Consider the following 17993-nt stretch of genomic DNA (forward strand, 5'->3'; position numbering starts at 1 on the left):
ACCATTATGGCAAACAATGGATTTCATCTAAACTGTTTTGTTTAAGTAAATGTAAATTTTCTGTTTCTCAAATTCACCTGTTAAGTTGGTTTGTTGTTAAATCCTGCATAACTGTTTGAGTGGGAGTGGTACTGAACATCATATGTTTGATCAGCTGGCTTGCCACAATAGCAGTGAATGGAAAGCCACATAAAACTTGATCAGCCCTAATTCATCATTCAACAATGTCCTAATTGCTGCAAACAACAACGGGCTACGTAACAAATGCAATAGCAGAGAAACGCTGGCCGGGGCATTATGGTATATTATATATTTTGGAAACCAGTTTTGCATGTCAGGGTAAGAGTATTTTACCTAGTCTGTAATGGTAGGCCATAAAATGTTTACATATATATAAAAATGGAAAATTGGAAAAGATGGCATGCTTTCTGCTCTGTTGGTAGTGCCAAAGATCAACTTGGTGTTCCTTTGTAGTTCCTTTTCTCCACAGTAGAGAGTAGCAACATGTTTCAGTACCTGTAAATACCATGTCACTGTTTGTATATTGCTTGAGCGCATTTCAAGTATGCTCATACACAGAGTAAAAAAAAATACTAGTAATTTGACCATAGATACAGGCAGTAGCTCTTGACTACATATGGAAGTAACTCAAAACTAGCTGTATGAGCAAAATCACAAAGGCCATAGATAAAATAGTGACAAGAACACACAGTGAAAGCAAAAATATGCAGAACGAAGAGCAAGAATGTCTCCTGAATGTTCTAATTACTTGTTATGCCAGTTGTAAGCAGCAGAGAGAGCTATGGCCCCAGTTAGTGTGTATGATCTTAGGTGCCTTGAGCCAGACCTTTGGCTGGTTTTCCTGTTAAATTTGATTTAGGAATATGAAAAGAAAACTGTGAACCAGTAATTTCAGACTTAAGAATTGATTTAATGATGTAATAATAGTGCCACATGCTCCATATGAAATGCCTACATGGCAAATACCCAGCTGGCTGGACCAAAATGATACTGTGGCACATTGTAATCTTGGCAAACCAGGTTATACCATGAGTGATAGTGATATTTGTTCTTAGTGTGAAAGTGCTTGTTAACACACTCATAAATATCTGAGTGTAATGTAGTGCTGCTAGATAGAGGTGTGGTACATGACATATACTGGTATTAGAATAATATTTATCACTATGCAAGACTCTCTAGGAAGTTCTGATAACACACATCACAAATAGTACCACTTGGAATTGCATTAAATATCCAATGGAGAAAGTTGAATAAGTGGCATTCCTACAAATTGTGGGCCACAAATTTTACTCTGTGTTCCATTCCCCTGCTCAGCTGGTGGGTGTCTATTGTGTTTGTTTGTGTGTGTGTGTGTGTGTGTGACCACCTCCATTGATCCAACTGCAGTTTTAAGCTGCATTTACATTAGTTGTGTCATGGTATGAATCCACCGAGCACAAATTAGCTCCATTTTCTGTTCTTCTATTTCTATTATTCTGTTTCACACACATACACCACATTTAAAGAACCACAGGACCAGATCTAGATCAGAACTTTTATACTTGATATCTGTAAATAACACCTGTTCAACTAATAAAAAAGGCAACAAGAACAAATCGAAGGCATGAATTTATTTTCAACAAACACTGAAAACTCTTAACAAGTTTTCCCTTTTGCAGATGATCCCATAGAAACTGGTGGAAACATGATCAGCTTTGCAATACAAGACAGTGACAGGTATGGGGACACAGATACACAAATAGAAACATAGATAAATAGATGTCTCATCCACAGGCAGTCAATGATGTATATACCTACATAATTCTGTAAATGTGAGTCAAAGTGTTACATACGAAAAAGGTGATAAGTGTCTCTTTTTTTTCCTTCATATGTACAGTTCATGTCTTTTTTTTGCGTTGCAACCAGTGTCTTCAATATCCTAAAACAGTAGGAGGGGATGGGATTAGAAGTGGGGGGTAGGGGGAAGGCAAATGTAATATTTGTGTTGCCTGATATTTTCTTGTGGACCTTTAGCATAGATAGAATAACCTCAAGGCAATATCTCCTCACCTTTCAAAAGGACTTTCTCATCCTGCTGCTCCTAATTTGGGACTGGAACACATGTAGACAGGGAAGAACAAGAAACAGGTGTCAGTGGCCTTTGGCAATATTTACAACAGCTGAAGCAGCACACACTTTGGCTTGGTTTTTTCATTTGTATTTACAGGCATAAAATAACTCCACTTCAAGTTCCACTACCAAACTCAACTTCTGAGGAACTACATAATTTACTGAAATTGCTATGCAGCGCATGCAGGTGTTATCAGCGTATGAGCTGGCAGTACACAACTATGAGCTCTCTCAGGCCTAATGGGGAGCCCGGTGCTGAGTCAGGGAAATACGATTTGCTGCCCTGTTGTACACATATGGAGCCACACCAGATCTGATTTACAGGACACTGCCACTCAGACCCGTTTCCAGTACCAAGGGCTGTGCTCTCCAAGTTTAGTAGCCACCATATAAGGTCAGTGCATTGGGTGGATGACGAGATGTCTTGTCACGACCCCAAATAGATGTAAAGTACTTAGGGCTTGAAATTGCTCATTTGGAACAGCCCCGCCCTTTCACGACAAAACCAATATTATTCCTCTGATACTAAAACAAGGCTTACGGTGAAAGAAACTTTGAAATAGATTTATTTAATTATACATTTTCAATGACAAAGAGATTAGAAAATAAACAATGTCTAGCAAATAATTAGTTATTTTGAAATATCAAATATGCAAGAAAATCAATTAAAGCTAGTTTGGAGCAATGCAATAAACACTGACCTGCACAAAGGTGGCTCTACACCTTATTTCTTATCAGCGTCAGAAGTCACTGGCTCTGTGGGATAAGTAACAACAGTCCACATTAAGCTATGCACATCGCTTTATTCAAACTGACTTCCAAGTCATATCCCATGAAAGCATGTCAGGAATAATTCATTAAGACAGAGGTTAGCATACAAATCAGGATTTTAACATTTACAAGGTGGTGCTGTCACGAAAACATCAGCATGGACTATGGTTTTCAGAGCTATTAGATGACTTGTAAAAGTGGACATGTTAATGACTATTAATCCGTGTGATTCAGGAAACATGCCCAGCTAAGTGCCTGCAGAGTGATAACATCACTAGCCTTAGATTAGGAAGCACTTTAAATATGCTAAAGAGCAGCTAAAGACATATATTTTTAAACAGGCATTTGAGTAAACATATTGCACCAGGTCTAAACTTAATGTATTCTGCTGTTTCTGTATTTGTATTTTTATGTTGTTAAGTGTCTTTGTAAAGCACTTTGTGACTCATGTCTGGGAAAAGTACAAAAGCTACCCAAGCTTATTCCTATTTTTTCTGACTTAGAAACAAGTGCTCTTCCCCTCTGGTGTAATTTGCCCAGAACACTGTCAGACACTTCTGAACCTATACAAAACCCCCACGTGAAACCAAACAGTATATGCTCTACTGTTATTTATTGTTTCTCAGCACCTGCTGAGATTACTGTCACTGGATCAACTTACGCTTGACCTCCAGCTTGCAGGTGACAATAGCCTCTCCAAGCTCATTGATGGCCCTGCAGGAATACACGCCACCATCAAAGTTGCCTGGCTTGCGGATCTCCAAAGAGCATATGCCTTGGTTATTGATCTGCCTGTACTTGGGGTCATCACCAATGATCATTTGGTTCTTCATCCACTGGATCCTGGGCTGCAGAGGAAATGAAAGCAAGATGAAATTAAATGTAAGTAGCATGCTCTGTGCTCTTCAAATATAAAAGCAAACCTATTTATGATGACATTTTAAAACACAATACCATATAACTGAGTATTAGTTGAGGACTTGAAGGATCTTTTCCTGCTTTGTAGATGGATGAATTAGAGTGAGAAACATTTCTCACATAGTTGAAAGATCCCTGCTATGCATATCCACATTGTGAAAAGGCTTCTATGTTAGGATCACTGTCAGGGCTCACTGGATCACAGCAGACAGGAATACCATTCATCTCATCCTCCCTAGTAGGTATTTATTCTATTTATCATCTATCCCAAGGGCTTGTTCTGCCGATGAGGCTAAGCTTACTGACAGATTCCAGAGACAACTGAAAATTTAGCCCCAGTCATAAAACGGAGGCTTGGTGCTCTGCTGTTGGTGTTGACCATGGAAGAAAGCTGCAATTTTGGAAAACAGACCTGGCTCAAAATAAGATATGCACAGGATACATAATAAGCATTTAAGAAGTATTTCTTACCACTTAATTGACTACATTTTGACTACTTTTATTCTAGCTAAAGATTTGCCAATATGGCTTGATTGAACAAGGACTTGACTAGTTAACTCCTAGAGGCAATTTAGTTTGCACCAAAGCAATAAAAGTGAGAGATCATACCTTGGGGAAACCTCTGACAGAGCACAACAGCTTTGTGGAGTAACCCACAGTGGTGCAGCGGTCTGGCATGGAGGTGGTAAACTTGGGTGCCTCACTGAAGTCATGTTCCTTGTACTCTGGTGGCTTATAAACAATGCCTGAGAGACAAACATTATAGTCAGGTATTTTCCATGAAAATATCCACCTCTCTATACTTCTCCTTAAAGAGGTAGCATATCCCACTGACTGTTTTAAAAACAGTAATTGACATATTTACATTGGTTTATTTGTATTTATTTTGACTTACCTGTCTTTTGGATGGTTGCAGAAGCCTTGGTAACAGTGGCCTCTGGGCTGATACCACACTTGTTCTCAGTAAAGACCCTGAAGCTGTAGGTGTTTCCCATGATGAGATCTGAGACAGTGGCATTCAGCCTGTGATAGTGCTCCAACACTGTGAACCAGTCCTGTTAAAGAGGAACATCAAAGCTGCAAGAGTAAACATTATTTTTAGGTAATCATGTATTTTAATAGGCAGCAAAGGTTCCTTTGATAATGGTAACAAGGTTACAACCAAATCTGGATGTAACTAGATTAAATTCCTAACTTTATGTTTGCCTAACCGTGTTCTTCAAATGTTTTAATCAGTCCATGGGATGCTGCCTTTTAAGATGGGGGTGGAGAGTCTCCATTTTTGGCTGTTGTTTTTATGTCCAGATAGGCTGAAACTGTTTAATTGTGAATCTATGAAAACTGACAAACTATGATAAACAAATCAAAAATTTTAATTTATATAATAAATAAATAGACAAACAAACAAATAAATAAATAGATAGATGAACATGTATATAGGTGATGACCAAAATGGCCAAGGTCATATAGAGGTCATTTGTCATATTCCTCAAAGTCAAAGTCAGGTATCTAGTTTGATATAGATCTAATATGACTGATCTATGTTTACGTATGTTTGTACACTCTAAGGTGAAAATTGGAAGCTCAGAAGAAGCTTAAAGGAAAATGTCAGTAACATTGAGACACAAAAGATATGTACTGTATTTTGTACTTTGATAGCATATATGTGGAAGAAGTTATGGATATTCCACTTACATTATAAGTGGGCCACAAAAGTTAAATTGTAAAACGATGGAAAATGCCGCATTACATTTACATCTTGAACTGCAGTACAGTAATTGAAGTCTATGGAACAATGGAGGAACAGAAGAAGTGTGCTCATGTATCTACAATTTTGGTTGTAGGCTACAAACCTGAGATACAGTTTGAAGGTTTGAGGATTTGGATGTTGTGGAAATCCTTTTGTAAGCAACTAAAATCCATATATATGCTGTTTTAATGCAGGGACGTGAAGATAGAAGAAATAATAATTCTGGATGTTTGACAAACCAACCTAACAAATGGAGTGAATAAAATAAGGAGCTCTCACCCCGGTCTTTTTCTCAGCTTTCTGGACTGTGTATCCTGTGATAGTTGTATTCCCATTATCTCTTGGCTCAGTCCATTCCAGAGCAACATTGAAACCCCAGCAGTCCACAATCTTTACACTGGCTGGCGGACCAGGCAATTCTGTGATTTAATGTAAACAGTAATGTTGAAATGTACACATCTGATGTTGAACAAAACTATAGATTACCGAACTCTAAAATCATTTTTTAAAGCCACAATCAAGGATTTGTAAAGCCATTATAACACTGATTTTATAAACATTTTACAGGTCCTTTTTGCTGTAAATGTTTAATAAGATAATGTACAATAAATTTAATTTTACTGATTTATCAAAAGGATTGGGAATATGAACATACTGGGTAAAGGTTAAAGAATTCATTTAAAAGGTTTAAAAGATTTAAAAGGTATTTTACCCAATTAAAATACTTATTCATTTTTTTAATGACAAATGCATGCTAACATAGCTAAATACATCTTTTTTTTAATATAAGCCATTCAGCTATAGCTTTCAAATGGATGTTTTTTGTTCTTGGTTCTTGATTTCAGTGCTCTTTCTATATGAGGAAGGCAATATGTTACTAAACGCTTTTCTCATTGTTTAAAATAAATTGGCACAAGTGATAATTTGGTGTTTTAAAATCTCTGCCCACAATGATAAGCCTTAAATTATGCTGCTCACCAATAATCTGCAGAGTTATCTGGACTTTGTCCTCAAAGCTGTCCACTTTAACGCACATCTCGTAGACACCAGAGTCAGCTCTCTCTGCCCCACGGATAAAGAAGATGCTGTCCTTGTCAGTGCTACGAACATTCACTCTCTTGGTATCGACTGGCTGCCCGTCTTTTGTCCAGGTGACCACAGGCTGAGGTTTGCCCTGTAAAGATGGACACAGACAAGCTGAATAACAATGTGGTTTTATATCTCCATCATAATTAATTATAACAGTAATGAATAAAGGTCTACTTTTGTTTATGGAGATTGAAGATCACATACACTGAAGGGGATAACAAGGTTGACCTTCTCTCCAACTTTCCTGACATAACGCTGCCTCAGGAAACGTGGCAGTCGAATCTTGGGGCGATCTATAGGGGACAACAAGGAAGAATAAATTAATCTGACTTTACTGTTTTAAACAACACTTGCACAAAGAAATTAAATCATGAAAGGAATGCTTTAACTGCATTTCAGGCTTCTGTATGCGCAAGTGTTGGACGATTTCCATTAAATCTGTAATCTGTAGAATGAAAGTTACATTGCTGAGTTCTAAGTTTCAGATGCAGTTTTAGAAACAATAAAACTACTTTTGTGAGCCTTCTTAAACACCAGCATGGAACTTTCACTCCAAAGATTACTTAATTAAATGAAGATGGTCCAACAGGTAGGTACAGATAGATCTCAAACAAATGTATTTAAAACATTGCCTTCATGATTTAAAACTGCAGTGTAAATCTGAAATGCTGAGTGTTGGGCTGTTCATCTTTTCACAACTGGAAATAGGTCAGCCTTATCACATCTCACCCTGTCATAACATGATGGAGAGCTTGCATTACACTGTGGTCCTAAAGGAGCTTTTCCTCTAAACTCTCACCAACCAAAATGCTGAACTTCAGAAGCAGACATATGGAGGAATGGGTGTTATAGTAAAACTCCTAATTTCACTATATCATTAACAACAGTCCACTTCAACAATTACTACTAGAATAAGCAAATAAAATGCTACTGATTTTATTTTTGAAAGGCCTTGCAATCTTTAAATGCCATTTCTGTTGTAGCTTGCCTATTTCACTTTTGCCCAAAGATTTGCATGAAAGATATTACTAATTTATTTTTCTGAAAAAATAGAGCTTGTTTAGGGCTGGAGTATGCATTTGATCTGTAATGAGACTGGGGGTCTTAAGACTTAATTATCAAATATTACACAGAATTATAGCTTATTAAACATCAGACCTCTGAACATCTTGCTGTAAACTCTTACTTTAGGTAAACATTATTCACCTTGCCTTTCAGAAGCCTTGGAATGTTACAAGTTGAGTACTGGATTTCTGGCAAGTACAAAGAGATTACAGTTAACCTTAGATGCCGCTTGGCTCCACATGCTGTGTGAGAACACATGGAATGTCTCCCATCCCCCATCATGAGCCATTCACACTTGTCACCATCGCTCTTGTGGGAAGGAGCTTGACATTGATCCCCACTGCTCTCTGTTCAGGGTTTCAAAAGCCATGTCAAACCCTTTACATGCAACCCTTGTTAATGGAAGACACTTCACTGCAAGTTTCCAAGGATTTGTGATCTGGATTTCCAAACCTATTTGAGGCGCAAATTCATATGATGCCTATTTGTACTGTGCTATCAGTACTGGAAAAGTACCCCAGACAGTTGGGACCTTGAACTCAAATGCAGGCTGGGTTCCCCCCTGCCTAAATTGCACAACATGGACTCCTATTACATTTTAATCCAGCTCGACTTTCCATCCTACATATATGATTTCTTTCTTTAGATCACGTGTGCACATAACCTACTCTACAGGCATGAACAACAGTGTTCCCCCTCCACAGACAGTCCCCTTCAGGGAAAAACTGTTTGGTTCAATGAAATCCAAGTAATATGATTTTGTTATGTATGAATAATTTTAACCAAAGTTGACAGGCTTTAAAATTGTGGCGTCTTACCCTTTAATTGTGAGTTTAAGTGAACTTAAACTTTTTAAAAAATGGTTCAAAATCCAGTTTTTAGTTTATCAGCCAAAAAAGTAAATTCCAACCTATAATGAGAGTTGATTTAATGTACAATGGGAAACTCAAATTACAATATACAGATTCAAAGTATGGTCTCAAAACAGGCAAACCTCACTTGTATCTAACTGTCTGTTAAGGCAAGCTTATTCAACTTTATAATTTCCATGACTGATACCACATTAGAGTAAAAGATCTGTACTTGAGAAAAGCATTAACAACAAATACATTCTAAAGCATGCCTCTCTGGTATTCTGATTCCATATAGATCAACAACGACAGGCAATGCTGGCTCTTCCTATTGTTTGTCCATGGTGTTCTTGTCATAGCTGACCAACAGCACTGGTTGAAGCATACAAGTGTGTAGGTCAGCCTCCATCAGTAAGCTGATGCCAGACATCATCAGACAGATTCACCCTTCCACAACCAGCCAACTCTCAGGGCATTGAAAAACTTCCCCTCCACAACAATCACAACAATCTGGGAAATGGGACACGGACACCTACGCACTTCTGCATGCTAATGGAAGGCAGGCAAGGCCACAGCTATTGGACACCTCAGCTGCACTGTAGATGCCCAGCGATTTTTGGAAAGGCTATTTCTATGCTAGAGAATTCCCAGGCCACAGCTGAATGAGTATTTCAAAACACATATGCAACCTTCAAGAACACACCCAATGCTTACACCTTGTGACTTAGATATGGCTTTGTCACTATACATCGCAAGGAAGTGCCACTTACTGGCCAGGAACCAAGAACTTACCAACAACCTCTCTGACCAACACAGCATCGGGCAAAGTACTGGGTGGGCTACGGCCGCCGGCATTCACAGCCACCACTCTGATGTTGAGACGATCACCAATGGTCTGGTTCTTAATGACATAACGGCAGGACACAGTGAGCTCCTCATTAATAGCTTTCCAGTCACCAGCTATAAGAAACATAGGGAGGAAACAAAATATAAAAAGATTCATTAATGTGCAAGAAAACATGTAGACCTGTTTGTGAACAGGTTTCTGACCTTATACTGTGACCAAAGATATTATGGTGCAAAACCGATTGAGGAAAATGTTATTCATTCAGTACCCTGAAAGGCTTTTACTTTGGAAGACTGAGTCCTGACAAGTACAGGTGTCTAATAACATGCATCATGAACATACTTTACTAATAGTTCCCATAATGCCCTAATGCTGAAATATACAGTACTGTACTGGTGTTTTACCATCATGTTTGATCCCATGTGGCTGAAAAACATTTCTCTATTCATATCTTGACTAAGCTTTATTGTGCATCAACATTGGCATCTCTCAAGTGAAACATTTCATGGAGTCCTGGACCTTTGGGAAACACTGAATTGGGGAAACACCCTTGCTTCACTATGGTCGATCTGGAAAATGACTCAGTTCTAGCAGTAGCATGACCCTGTCTGTGCAAGCAGGGTTCCTTGAGACAGTCTTACTGTTTCTTTCCTTACATAGAAACATGATAGGTGTTAGTATAAATCTGTTGGTGACAGTTTGGGAACAGGTGCAACCAAGAGAACTGACCAGCCAATCAAACTGTAATTAAAAATTTTGTGTTTAACATAGGGAGCAGGGCAGTACGTCATGGTAGTACTTTAATAGGTATCTTTTATCTTTAATGCTCTCAAAATCCTAAAAATTAATAGCGATCAATTTAAAATACTTTAAGATCAATTACATCCAAAACATAACCTTAAAATTTGTAAATTAGTTCCAGAATGACACAGACCATTGGGCTTGATCACCTATTTGAAGAATACAATATACTGACTGGCTTCATATAACACTCTTAAGATGTCTCACTGTATGGAAGGTTCTCAGGCACAGAATGAAAGAGAATCAGATACAGAATCAGAGAATCAGACTTACTTCCTTCCTTGCAGCATTCCACTATATAGCCATCCAAGCCCACACTACTGATGGTAGCAGGTGGCCTCCACTGGATAGTGACTGACGTGTCATTGACGTCTTCAACAGACAGCTCCAGGGGCTCACTGGTGGGCTCTGGGGAAGCAACAACAATCTGGTATGATAAACTTGGCCTCCAAGCACCATGCAAGTTCCACGTAAAGATCACAATAGTAAATATTGAGGAAGATGGGTGGTGAAGGACCACAGAATACAGAAGTCCAAGTTTTCCATTTGGGTAGAGGTTTACCTGCCGGAGGAGGGGGTGTAGGAGCTTTGACCTCCTCAGATGGTGGAGCTTCAGTGGCAGCAGCTGGTGTTAAATAGGCAGGGGTCGATTAGAAGCAGCAGGTATAGGAGCAGAGCTGTCTTTTAGCTGTAGCTCTTATAGCACAGTGTAGCCCAGTAAGCATGTAATCTCAAATGACTGCTATTGTACAGTTGAGCGGCAGTACACATTAAATAATTCACTACACAAATTATGTTCTGCAACTCAGATCCTTGGTTCAGATTTATCTGCACACCAGATAATTCCATACATGGGTCTAGTTTTAGGAATAATCTGGCATTTGACACTTCTCCAGTAACTTCTTTATTTCAAAGCGTAAAAATTACAGAACTACGTTTTACCAGCATTTTGCGCATTTCCTTCGGGGGTAGCACGGCCTTACTGGACGGGGGCATCAGTAGCTGACGTTTAAACTTTAAAGCGTTACCCGGGTAAACAGAGATGTATTTCAGTGGCAGGATTGTCGCAAGTACAAAGGTTTTAGGTGTACTTTGTTCAAGACAGTGTCTGTTTACTAAGTAGGACTTTTTGGCAGAGAAAGCGAAGAGCTTGGGTGCTGGTATCGTCAGCAAAAGCTCCTGCGGCGCATGCAGCGCTGGCAGCGAGTTCCGCGGCAGCATGTTAGATGTTCATAAGCGAATACGTCTAAGCGAAAAAATGGTAATTCAAATGTTAGTGCTAATGCACAACCTTTAATGAAATGTTAAAATCTGTATAAAATGAACACCTTTAATACAAAACTATTTTATTAAAAAAATACCTTTAATAAAAATATTAATAAAAGATAGATAGATAGATAGATAGATAGATAGATAGATAGATAGATAGATAGATAGATAGATAGATAGATAGATAGAGACAGACGTTAACGGTAAACAAGTGTTATATAAGTACTATAAAGTCATCTTAATACAAATTGCTAAAACAGTTTGGCACATGTAGTAGGCCTGTTATAGTATTGTTGTTTGTGGTATTGCTATAGAATACCTATGAACTGCTATACTGTGGGAGATGGATATTTTCATCATATGAATTAACTTTAGCTTCTGCATCTATTCAGGGATTGGGTTATCCTTAGATTTCGCAGGCACTTCACTTCAGCGGTAACTTCACCCGACACAGAAGCAACCGGAGATGCTGACGTTGCCGAAACTGTTAGAAATTATGGCTTAACGTGGTCAGAGAAGAATAGAGTAGGCATGTCTGAACTACTTTATTCAAACTGTTGCTCGGGAGTCAATGCTTTGGAATGACAGATGGAATTTCGAGATCTCCTGTTACTACTACTTAAACCGTAATAAAAATAACGAAGAGACACCCTATTAATCAAAGGGATGCCAACAAGGCAATCACAGCAATTTTTAAAAAGCGTGCAAACAGATGTGGATTCATGATGGTGCTCTGGAGCGTCAGCAAAAGGCTCTTAGTGCTGCGCAACCGTGTTGCACAGTTACAAAGTAACAAACAGCTTGTGGGTAGGTTCTCAGTAGTTAGTAGTGGTTTACCTGATGATAAAAGACTTGCTTCTCTATTTTAAAATGAAAGTTATCATCGTGGCTGAGGGAGTTTCAGAGGCAAGGGATGTTTTGGGAAGTAATACCAAACAGTACCTGCTTGAGGAGGGGGTGTTGGTGCCTTGGGTGCTTCTGCTGGTGGGGCTTCAGCAGGAGGGGCTGCCTCGGCGGTCGCTGGTTCCACTGGCGCGGCTTCTGCAGGGGGCGCCTCCGGTGTCGGTTCTGGTGCAGGTTCCGGTGCTGGTGCTTTTTCCTCCTTCTTGGCCACTTTGACCGATTTCTTGATGGGGGCTGATTTTGCCGGCATGGCTGTCCGCAAAAATGATCCCTCTCGTAAGTAACACCTGTGACTGCATCTAGAAAGGGGGCTACTGCAGTTTTATAGCAAGTGTAGTGTTGGTGAACTCCACCCTCTCCTTAAATGTAACAGCTGGGGGACCACACAGAGCTCTCCTGGCATTAGGATTGTCTACCATGAGAGTCAATACAGTGATAAGACAAAGACAACAGCAAATTCAAGTGATGACACTCAAAGATTTATAGGAATTTATGAAGTAATATTTAAGAAACAAACTTAAAACGCTAATAGATTTTAGAATAGAATTGTGACAAAAAAAGCAACCTCAGATCAGTTATTTTTTAATTCCATAGTTTTTAAAGTATCCATTTGCTTACCATCTTAAACATGTTTATATATCAAAATGGATTAGTAGCATGAACTGGTTCATCAGTGTAGGAGTGAAAAAATATAAACAAAGCATAACTGTAAACTTTGGGAAACATTAAAATGGCATTTATGCTGGATAGGTAAACAGACCAGAGAACAGGAGCATTAAAGAATGATGTGGTTTTATTATGGCAGACGGACAACGTTGGATTGGTTGTTATGCAGAAACCTCCAGGAGCATGCGAGTTCCCCCACAGGTTTGTAGGGCCACGCAGAACAGAATAAGCACAATTTTCCCCTTACAAACCACATTTCTCTACTAGACTTTTCTTATCCTAAACGATTGTTGTCGCAAATGACTTGGCTATTTACAATGTATACAATTATGACATTCTGTACAAAAAAAAAAGGAGATTAACTTGTCTAAATTATTCTCTTGGGGAAAATTACAAATAAGAAAGCAATATCTTGTTAAAATGGCCAAAAATTAGGTAGACCATGTTCCGAATTCTGTTTCACGCCAAGGTGACATGCTTTTACAACATTTAGAAACCCATTACACGTCTATTGCAAGTTACATTAGTTACCATACCTTTGATAGTACTATTTTAATTTTGAATCAATAACAAGCATTGCATGAACTTTGGGGACTGTTCAACAACTTCTTGTGACCTTGGTCTAATTTCATAGACTACTGTTTATAGTTTAAACATTAATTTTACACTCCTCAGGGAAAGTAAAACTACTTTTAAATCACATTAAGCTATCGAGGCTGAATAATGCAAAAATGAGTGAACAAATGATCGTTAAAAAAAATTTAAATAATAAAAAAAATATCACCACCAGTGTTTGGTATCTACTTTAACTGCATCGATTAAATTCAATTTTCTGGGGCTCCACAGTAATACTGGTGAGTTTACAGGATACAATTTCCGTGGGAAATAAAAATAGCCCTCCCCAAACCCCAACATGCACCTCTGGGCATTACAGTACCCCAATGCAGTGAAATAATAGACAATTTTGTATTCTATATTATATGTACTGTTCAGAGCATTCCAAAAGACAGAGATATGATGATGATGATGATGATGATGATGATGATGGAGTGAGATGCACCTCACTTCAAAACAAAACAAAACAAAAAAATAAAAAATAAAATCAGTGATTTGATATAACCAGACATTACCCTTACTCTCTGCCAGTCAAAGTGAACAGTAAGTTGTTGAATAGTCCTGTGAGCAAGACACAGCACAACACATCACAGCCATCACAGAGTTACAGGCACAGGAACCAGGGACATGATTCAGATTGAGCACAATGGCTTCTGTTACCAACATCCTACTTCACAAAGAGGCTTTTTGAAACAAGGAGCAGGTATCATTGGTGGTACGAATGTAGTCTCTTCTGAACTGCTGCACTGAAGCCAGACAGCCTACAAGGTAGAGAGACTGGACTCATGCTCCTCAGGTTAAAATGTAGTTCAATTTTATGGTAAATTACCAATAACACTTATGTTATAAAACCCAGTCTCTCTTCATAACATTGCCTGATGTAAAATGTGTTATCAAACAAGCAAAAGAAGAAAAAACAAAAAAAACAAAAGTTGAATGGGCTAGGCAAAGAAAGCTATTAAAACACTGTTATAAGTCTTAATGGATGCAATTAAATGGAACTCCGACACAGGAGGTAGAAAGCAGCAGTGCAAAGAAACTTCAGAAATACAGTCTTATATTAACATGAGAAATCCCAATGGGACTTTTCTGGTCCAATGTACACTTTCCTGCTTCATTTAGCTGATCCTACCTGACCATTCCAAGACCCTACCCCCCTGGTTTTGTCAGTGACATATTTACATAGATGAATGTGAAATGACAGCATACAATGTCTATAAGGCAAAAATAAATGTAATTATAAATGCATACAGAAATGGAATGGTGTGAGCTTTTAACTTTACCAAGACTCACTCAACCTAGCTTTGCCTGTCCACATGCACGCTTCAATATGCTTTGTATTTTCAGGTAGAGATGAGGAGAAATTACTGGTCCACCACTGCTATAGTGTATGCAGTACATTCCTAGTCAAGCTTGTTATCAAAGTTTGAGACTCATGGATTACTGCAGGGCCTACTGATCCTCTAAAGAACAGCATGCAGCTTCAACTTTAATGTTATTACCAGAAAAAATGCTGTTATAATATGTTGTAAAGACAAATCTGATGATGAATAGATGAAGAATAATGTTAACATTAGATGAAGTATAATGTTAACACATGCTAAAGTAACCATTAAAAGTAAAAAGAGTACAAATAAGTTGTAAAAGTTATGGGATGACTTGTTCCTCAGTAATTTTATGAAGATGCCCTTGTAAGCTATGAGATCATAAGGCTATTTTACTGTGATCAAGCACCTATACTGTTAATATAAGACAATTGCATGGGAAAATGAGACATTTTCCTACAGAGGGGTGTTTTATAGCACCAAATAATCAAAAGCAATCTTATGTTTCTTTTACACATATTTAACAGCTCTTAACAGTTTCATAGGGGTAGTTTCTCATCCCACTCTAAGCAAGAAGCTGATACAGAGCAGGTCCAAACACTAGTGTATTTGGTTTTTGCATTTTGAGATATTTTGCACCATTCACTACAAACTAGAGCAGTTGACAGAGGACATCAGTATTAAATATTCATAATTGGATGCCTGAGATTACTAACCCCCTGAGCTGAGATCTGTTTCAAAGCCAAATAAAATTGACCTACACTACCTGTTACAATAAAAAGAACAGTCCACAGTACCTATATTCTTATGGCAATGACCTTTAAACTGTTGGGATCTTTCGGAAAGCCTCCTCTTCCTTTTTACTATGTGTGACTGAAATTCTGTTACTGTCTGTCCCAACATTGCCAGATATACATGCAACACAAGTTTTGAGATAAACACTGCCCTCTACAGAACAACCAGGGAACAGTCTCTTTCAGGGACATTGCAGTTTTAAGGCATTCCTGTTCATCTGAAAGAATTTCTGCTGGCAACGGAGAATAACTTTGTCCTGCATGATGCCAAAGTGTCTCTGGCATTCATATTTGTCATACGTGCTCATGTGCAGTCTAACTTGATGATGGCAGATATCTTAAGTGTGTGCCCGGGTGGTGCAATCGGCAGAGCACAGCTGTGCCAGCGCTCAAGGAAGAGGACTGCGGCCTTGGGATGGTGCCCAACCGCATGTGCTGCTGTCCATGATTATGAAGCGCTGAAGTGAATGTTTTATGTGCACGCTTGCAGTTAGGAGTTAGCACCCATTTCCTTGAGGTGTGTTTGGGCAGCAGTGGAACAGTAAGGGCTCCCAGAAAATAAAATTACTTATGTTATATGTACTCTGTCTATGATCTGCAAATAGAAGCATATCATTTTTTTAAATTGTTTGTGAACAAAGTAACTATGGTTCTTTTGACATTTAACCATTATTCTTGAAATGTATATATAACATTATAATCAATAAAAATGAAAATGCAAAATGAGATGAAGAAACCAAAAAAGATTGTGATGCATGTTGGGACAGTGCAGTATCTTTTGAGGGATTTACAACATGAACAGGTGAGTTTGTGTTTGGACCTCAGTGTATTTTGAGAACCACTGGAGAGATGAAGATGTGGATGAGGGCTCAAGTTTATACTCGGTTCAAAGTGTGGGCAGTTTGGGGTCAGTCTCTTTCTCTGGAGATTCAATATAATTGGCAGCCTCCTGAAGTTTTAACAGCATTGCCATCTGCAATAGGAGTAATGGGACAGAGGAAAACAGAAAGCTGCATTAGACTGAACATCACTACTGTATTTAGAGAACAAAATTTGTTTATTTTCTTACTATTTTCCAAATTAAAAGGTTACCAGTACTTGTGTATATGAAATGCCTTTTATTGTATGTAACAGCATTCACAATGCAACTTCTGTAAACATTATAGCAGTCATTAAAAATATTACATTCTGCTCAATTCTATAGTAGGTATTGAGCTATTTAAACCACAGATGACACTCATATGTTTGTCTCAGAGAAAAAAAAGCTGTGCTAACCAGGGGGTCAGACTCCATGGAACTGGGAGGGGTCTCCTTGTGGGGTCGTTCGTCTCCAGGCTGGCTGGGACTGGCTGGTCCCGTGCTGGGCGGAGGCAGGTGGAAGAGCTTGGCCTGGTCCTGCTGGGAAGATGGCCAGGGGAGAGAGTCCCGCACCCACTCCACTGGGTCCTCCCACACTGCCTTCTGACCATGGACCTGAAGCAGTAGGAAGAGAATAACTCACAGCCCATTTGTTGCAAATTAAATCCACTAAAGTTGCTCTGAAGATCAGCCTTGAGCTTTCCTTTGTGCCATGGACAGTTAGCTTGGTGCATAATGATATTCATTTGACAGATGCCTTTAAGCAACACATAGTGAAGCTGCGAACAACAAAGAGAAAAAGTACAAACCGCTGGAGTTCAAGAGCAAAAATGAAGTTTGGGTTGCAATTTCATAAAGCAGTCATCGTACCATCTTATCTCAGTTCTGGAATACTAAAAGGCAAAACCATTCTAAGTGCTACAGGACCAGCACCATGATATTATCAATGGGAGATTAATCTGTCACACCTTGATGCCATCTTTGGCCCCCTCCTGCAGGTAAGGGATGATGGAATGGTTCCACAGGTCAATGAACCAGGAGCGAAACTCCTCTACCGTCACCGGACAGGACAGGAAGAAACACGGGCCTGTCAACCAAAAGGAGAGGGAATTTAACACAGCCTTTCATCATCTGCTGATTAACTAAGCTCTTTAAAGCCATGAAATGAAGGAAATTGGAAATTACAGTACAAGATTAAACAAATGTAGATACAACATTGTCCCTGGATGTCTGATTGAATTTATAAAATGCTGAATAGTAAAAGCAACACTGGAGGAACACTGGAAACATCAGAAAGTATGGGTGTAATTGCAAATGCAAGACACGCCTACTGTATTATCT

The 17993-nt window shown here is 38.8% G+C and overlaps 2 protein-coding genes across 11 annotated transcripts in view; both read right to left on the bottom strand.

The window, feature by feature from the left end:
* Window positions 1–1616: 1616 nt before the first annotated feature.
* mybphb (myosin binding protein Hb) lies at window positions 1617–12699 on the bottom strand. The gene is made up of 12 exons (XM_027000750.2): window positions 12434–12699; window positions 10496–10630; window positions 9367–9534; window positions 6863–6951; window positions 6548–6743; window positions 5849–5988; window positions 4715–4874; window positions 4429–4565; window positions 3563–3749; window positions 2832–2886; window positions 2071–2112; window positions 1617–1939 (listed from the first exon to the last, which is right to left on the bottom strand). The coding sequence occupies exons 1-10, from the start codon at window positions 12642–12644 to the stop codon at window positions 2855–2857; spliced, it is 1455 nt and encodes a 484-aa protein (XP_026856551.2). The 5' UTR covers window positions 12645–12699; the 3' UTR covers window positions 1617–1939; window positions 2071–2112; window positions 2832–2854.
* A 290-nt stretch (window positions 12700–12989) lies between these two features.
* nav1b (neuron navigator 1b) overlaps window positions 12990–17993 on the bottom strand; it is a 49607-nt gene continuing 44603 nt past the window's right edge. For 7 of the 10 annotated variants that reach the window (XM_027000570.2, XM_027000568.2, XM_027000566.2 and 4 more), the window contains 3 exons: window positions 17621–17739; window positions 17070–17267; window positions 12991–16767 (listed from right to left, as the gene is read on the bottom strand). In XM_027000570.2, the coding sequence (XP_026856371.2) occupies window positions 16681–16767; window positions 17070–17267; window positions 17621–17739 (404 nt within the window). In that variant the 3' untranslated portion in view covers window positions 12991–16680. Of the gene's footprint in view, window positions 16768–17069; window positions 17268–17620; window positions 17740–17993 lie in introns of all 10 variants that reach the window. The other 3 variants (XM_035523990.1, XM_027000569.2, XM_027000563.2) reach the window with 1 other exon arrangement.

This window comes from Electrophorus electricus, chromosome 3 (assembly GCF_013358815.1).
Source record: "Electrophorus electricus isolate fEleEle1 chromosome 3, fEleEle1.pri, whole genome shotgun sequence".
Lineage (NCBI taxonomy): Eukaryota > Metazoa > Chordata > Actinopteri > Gymnotiformes > Gymnotidae > Electrophorus > Electrophorus electricus.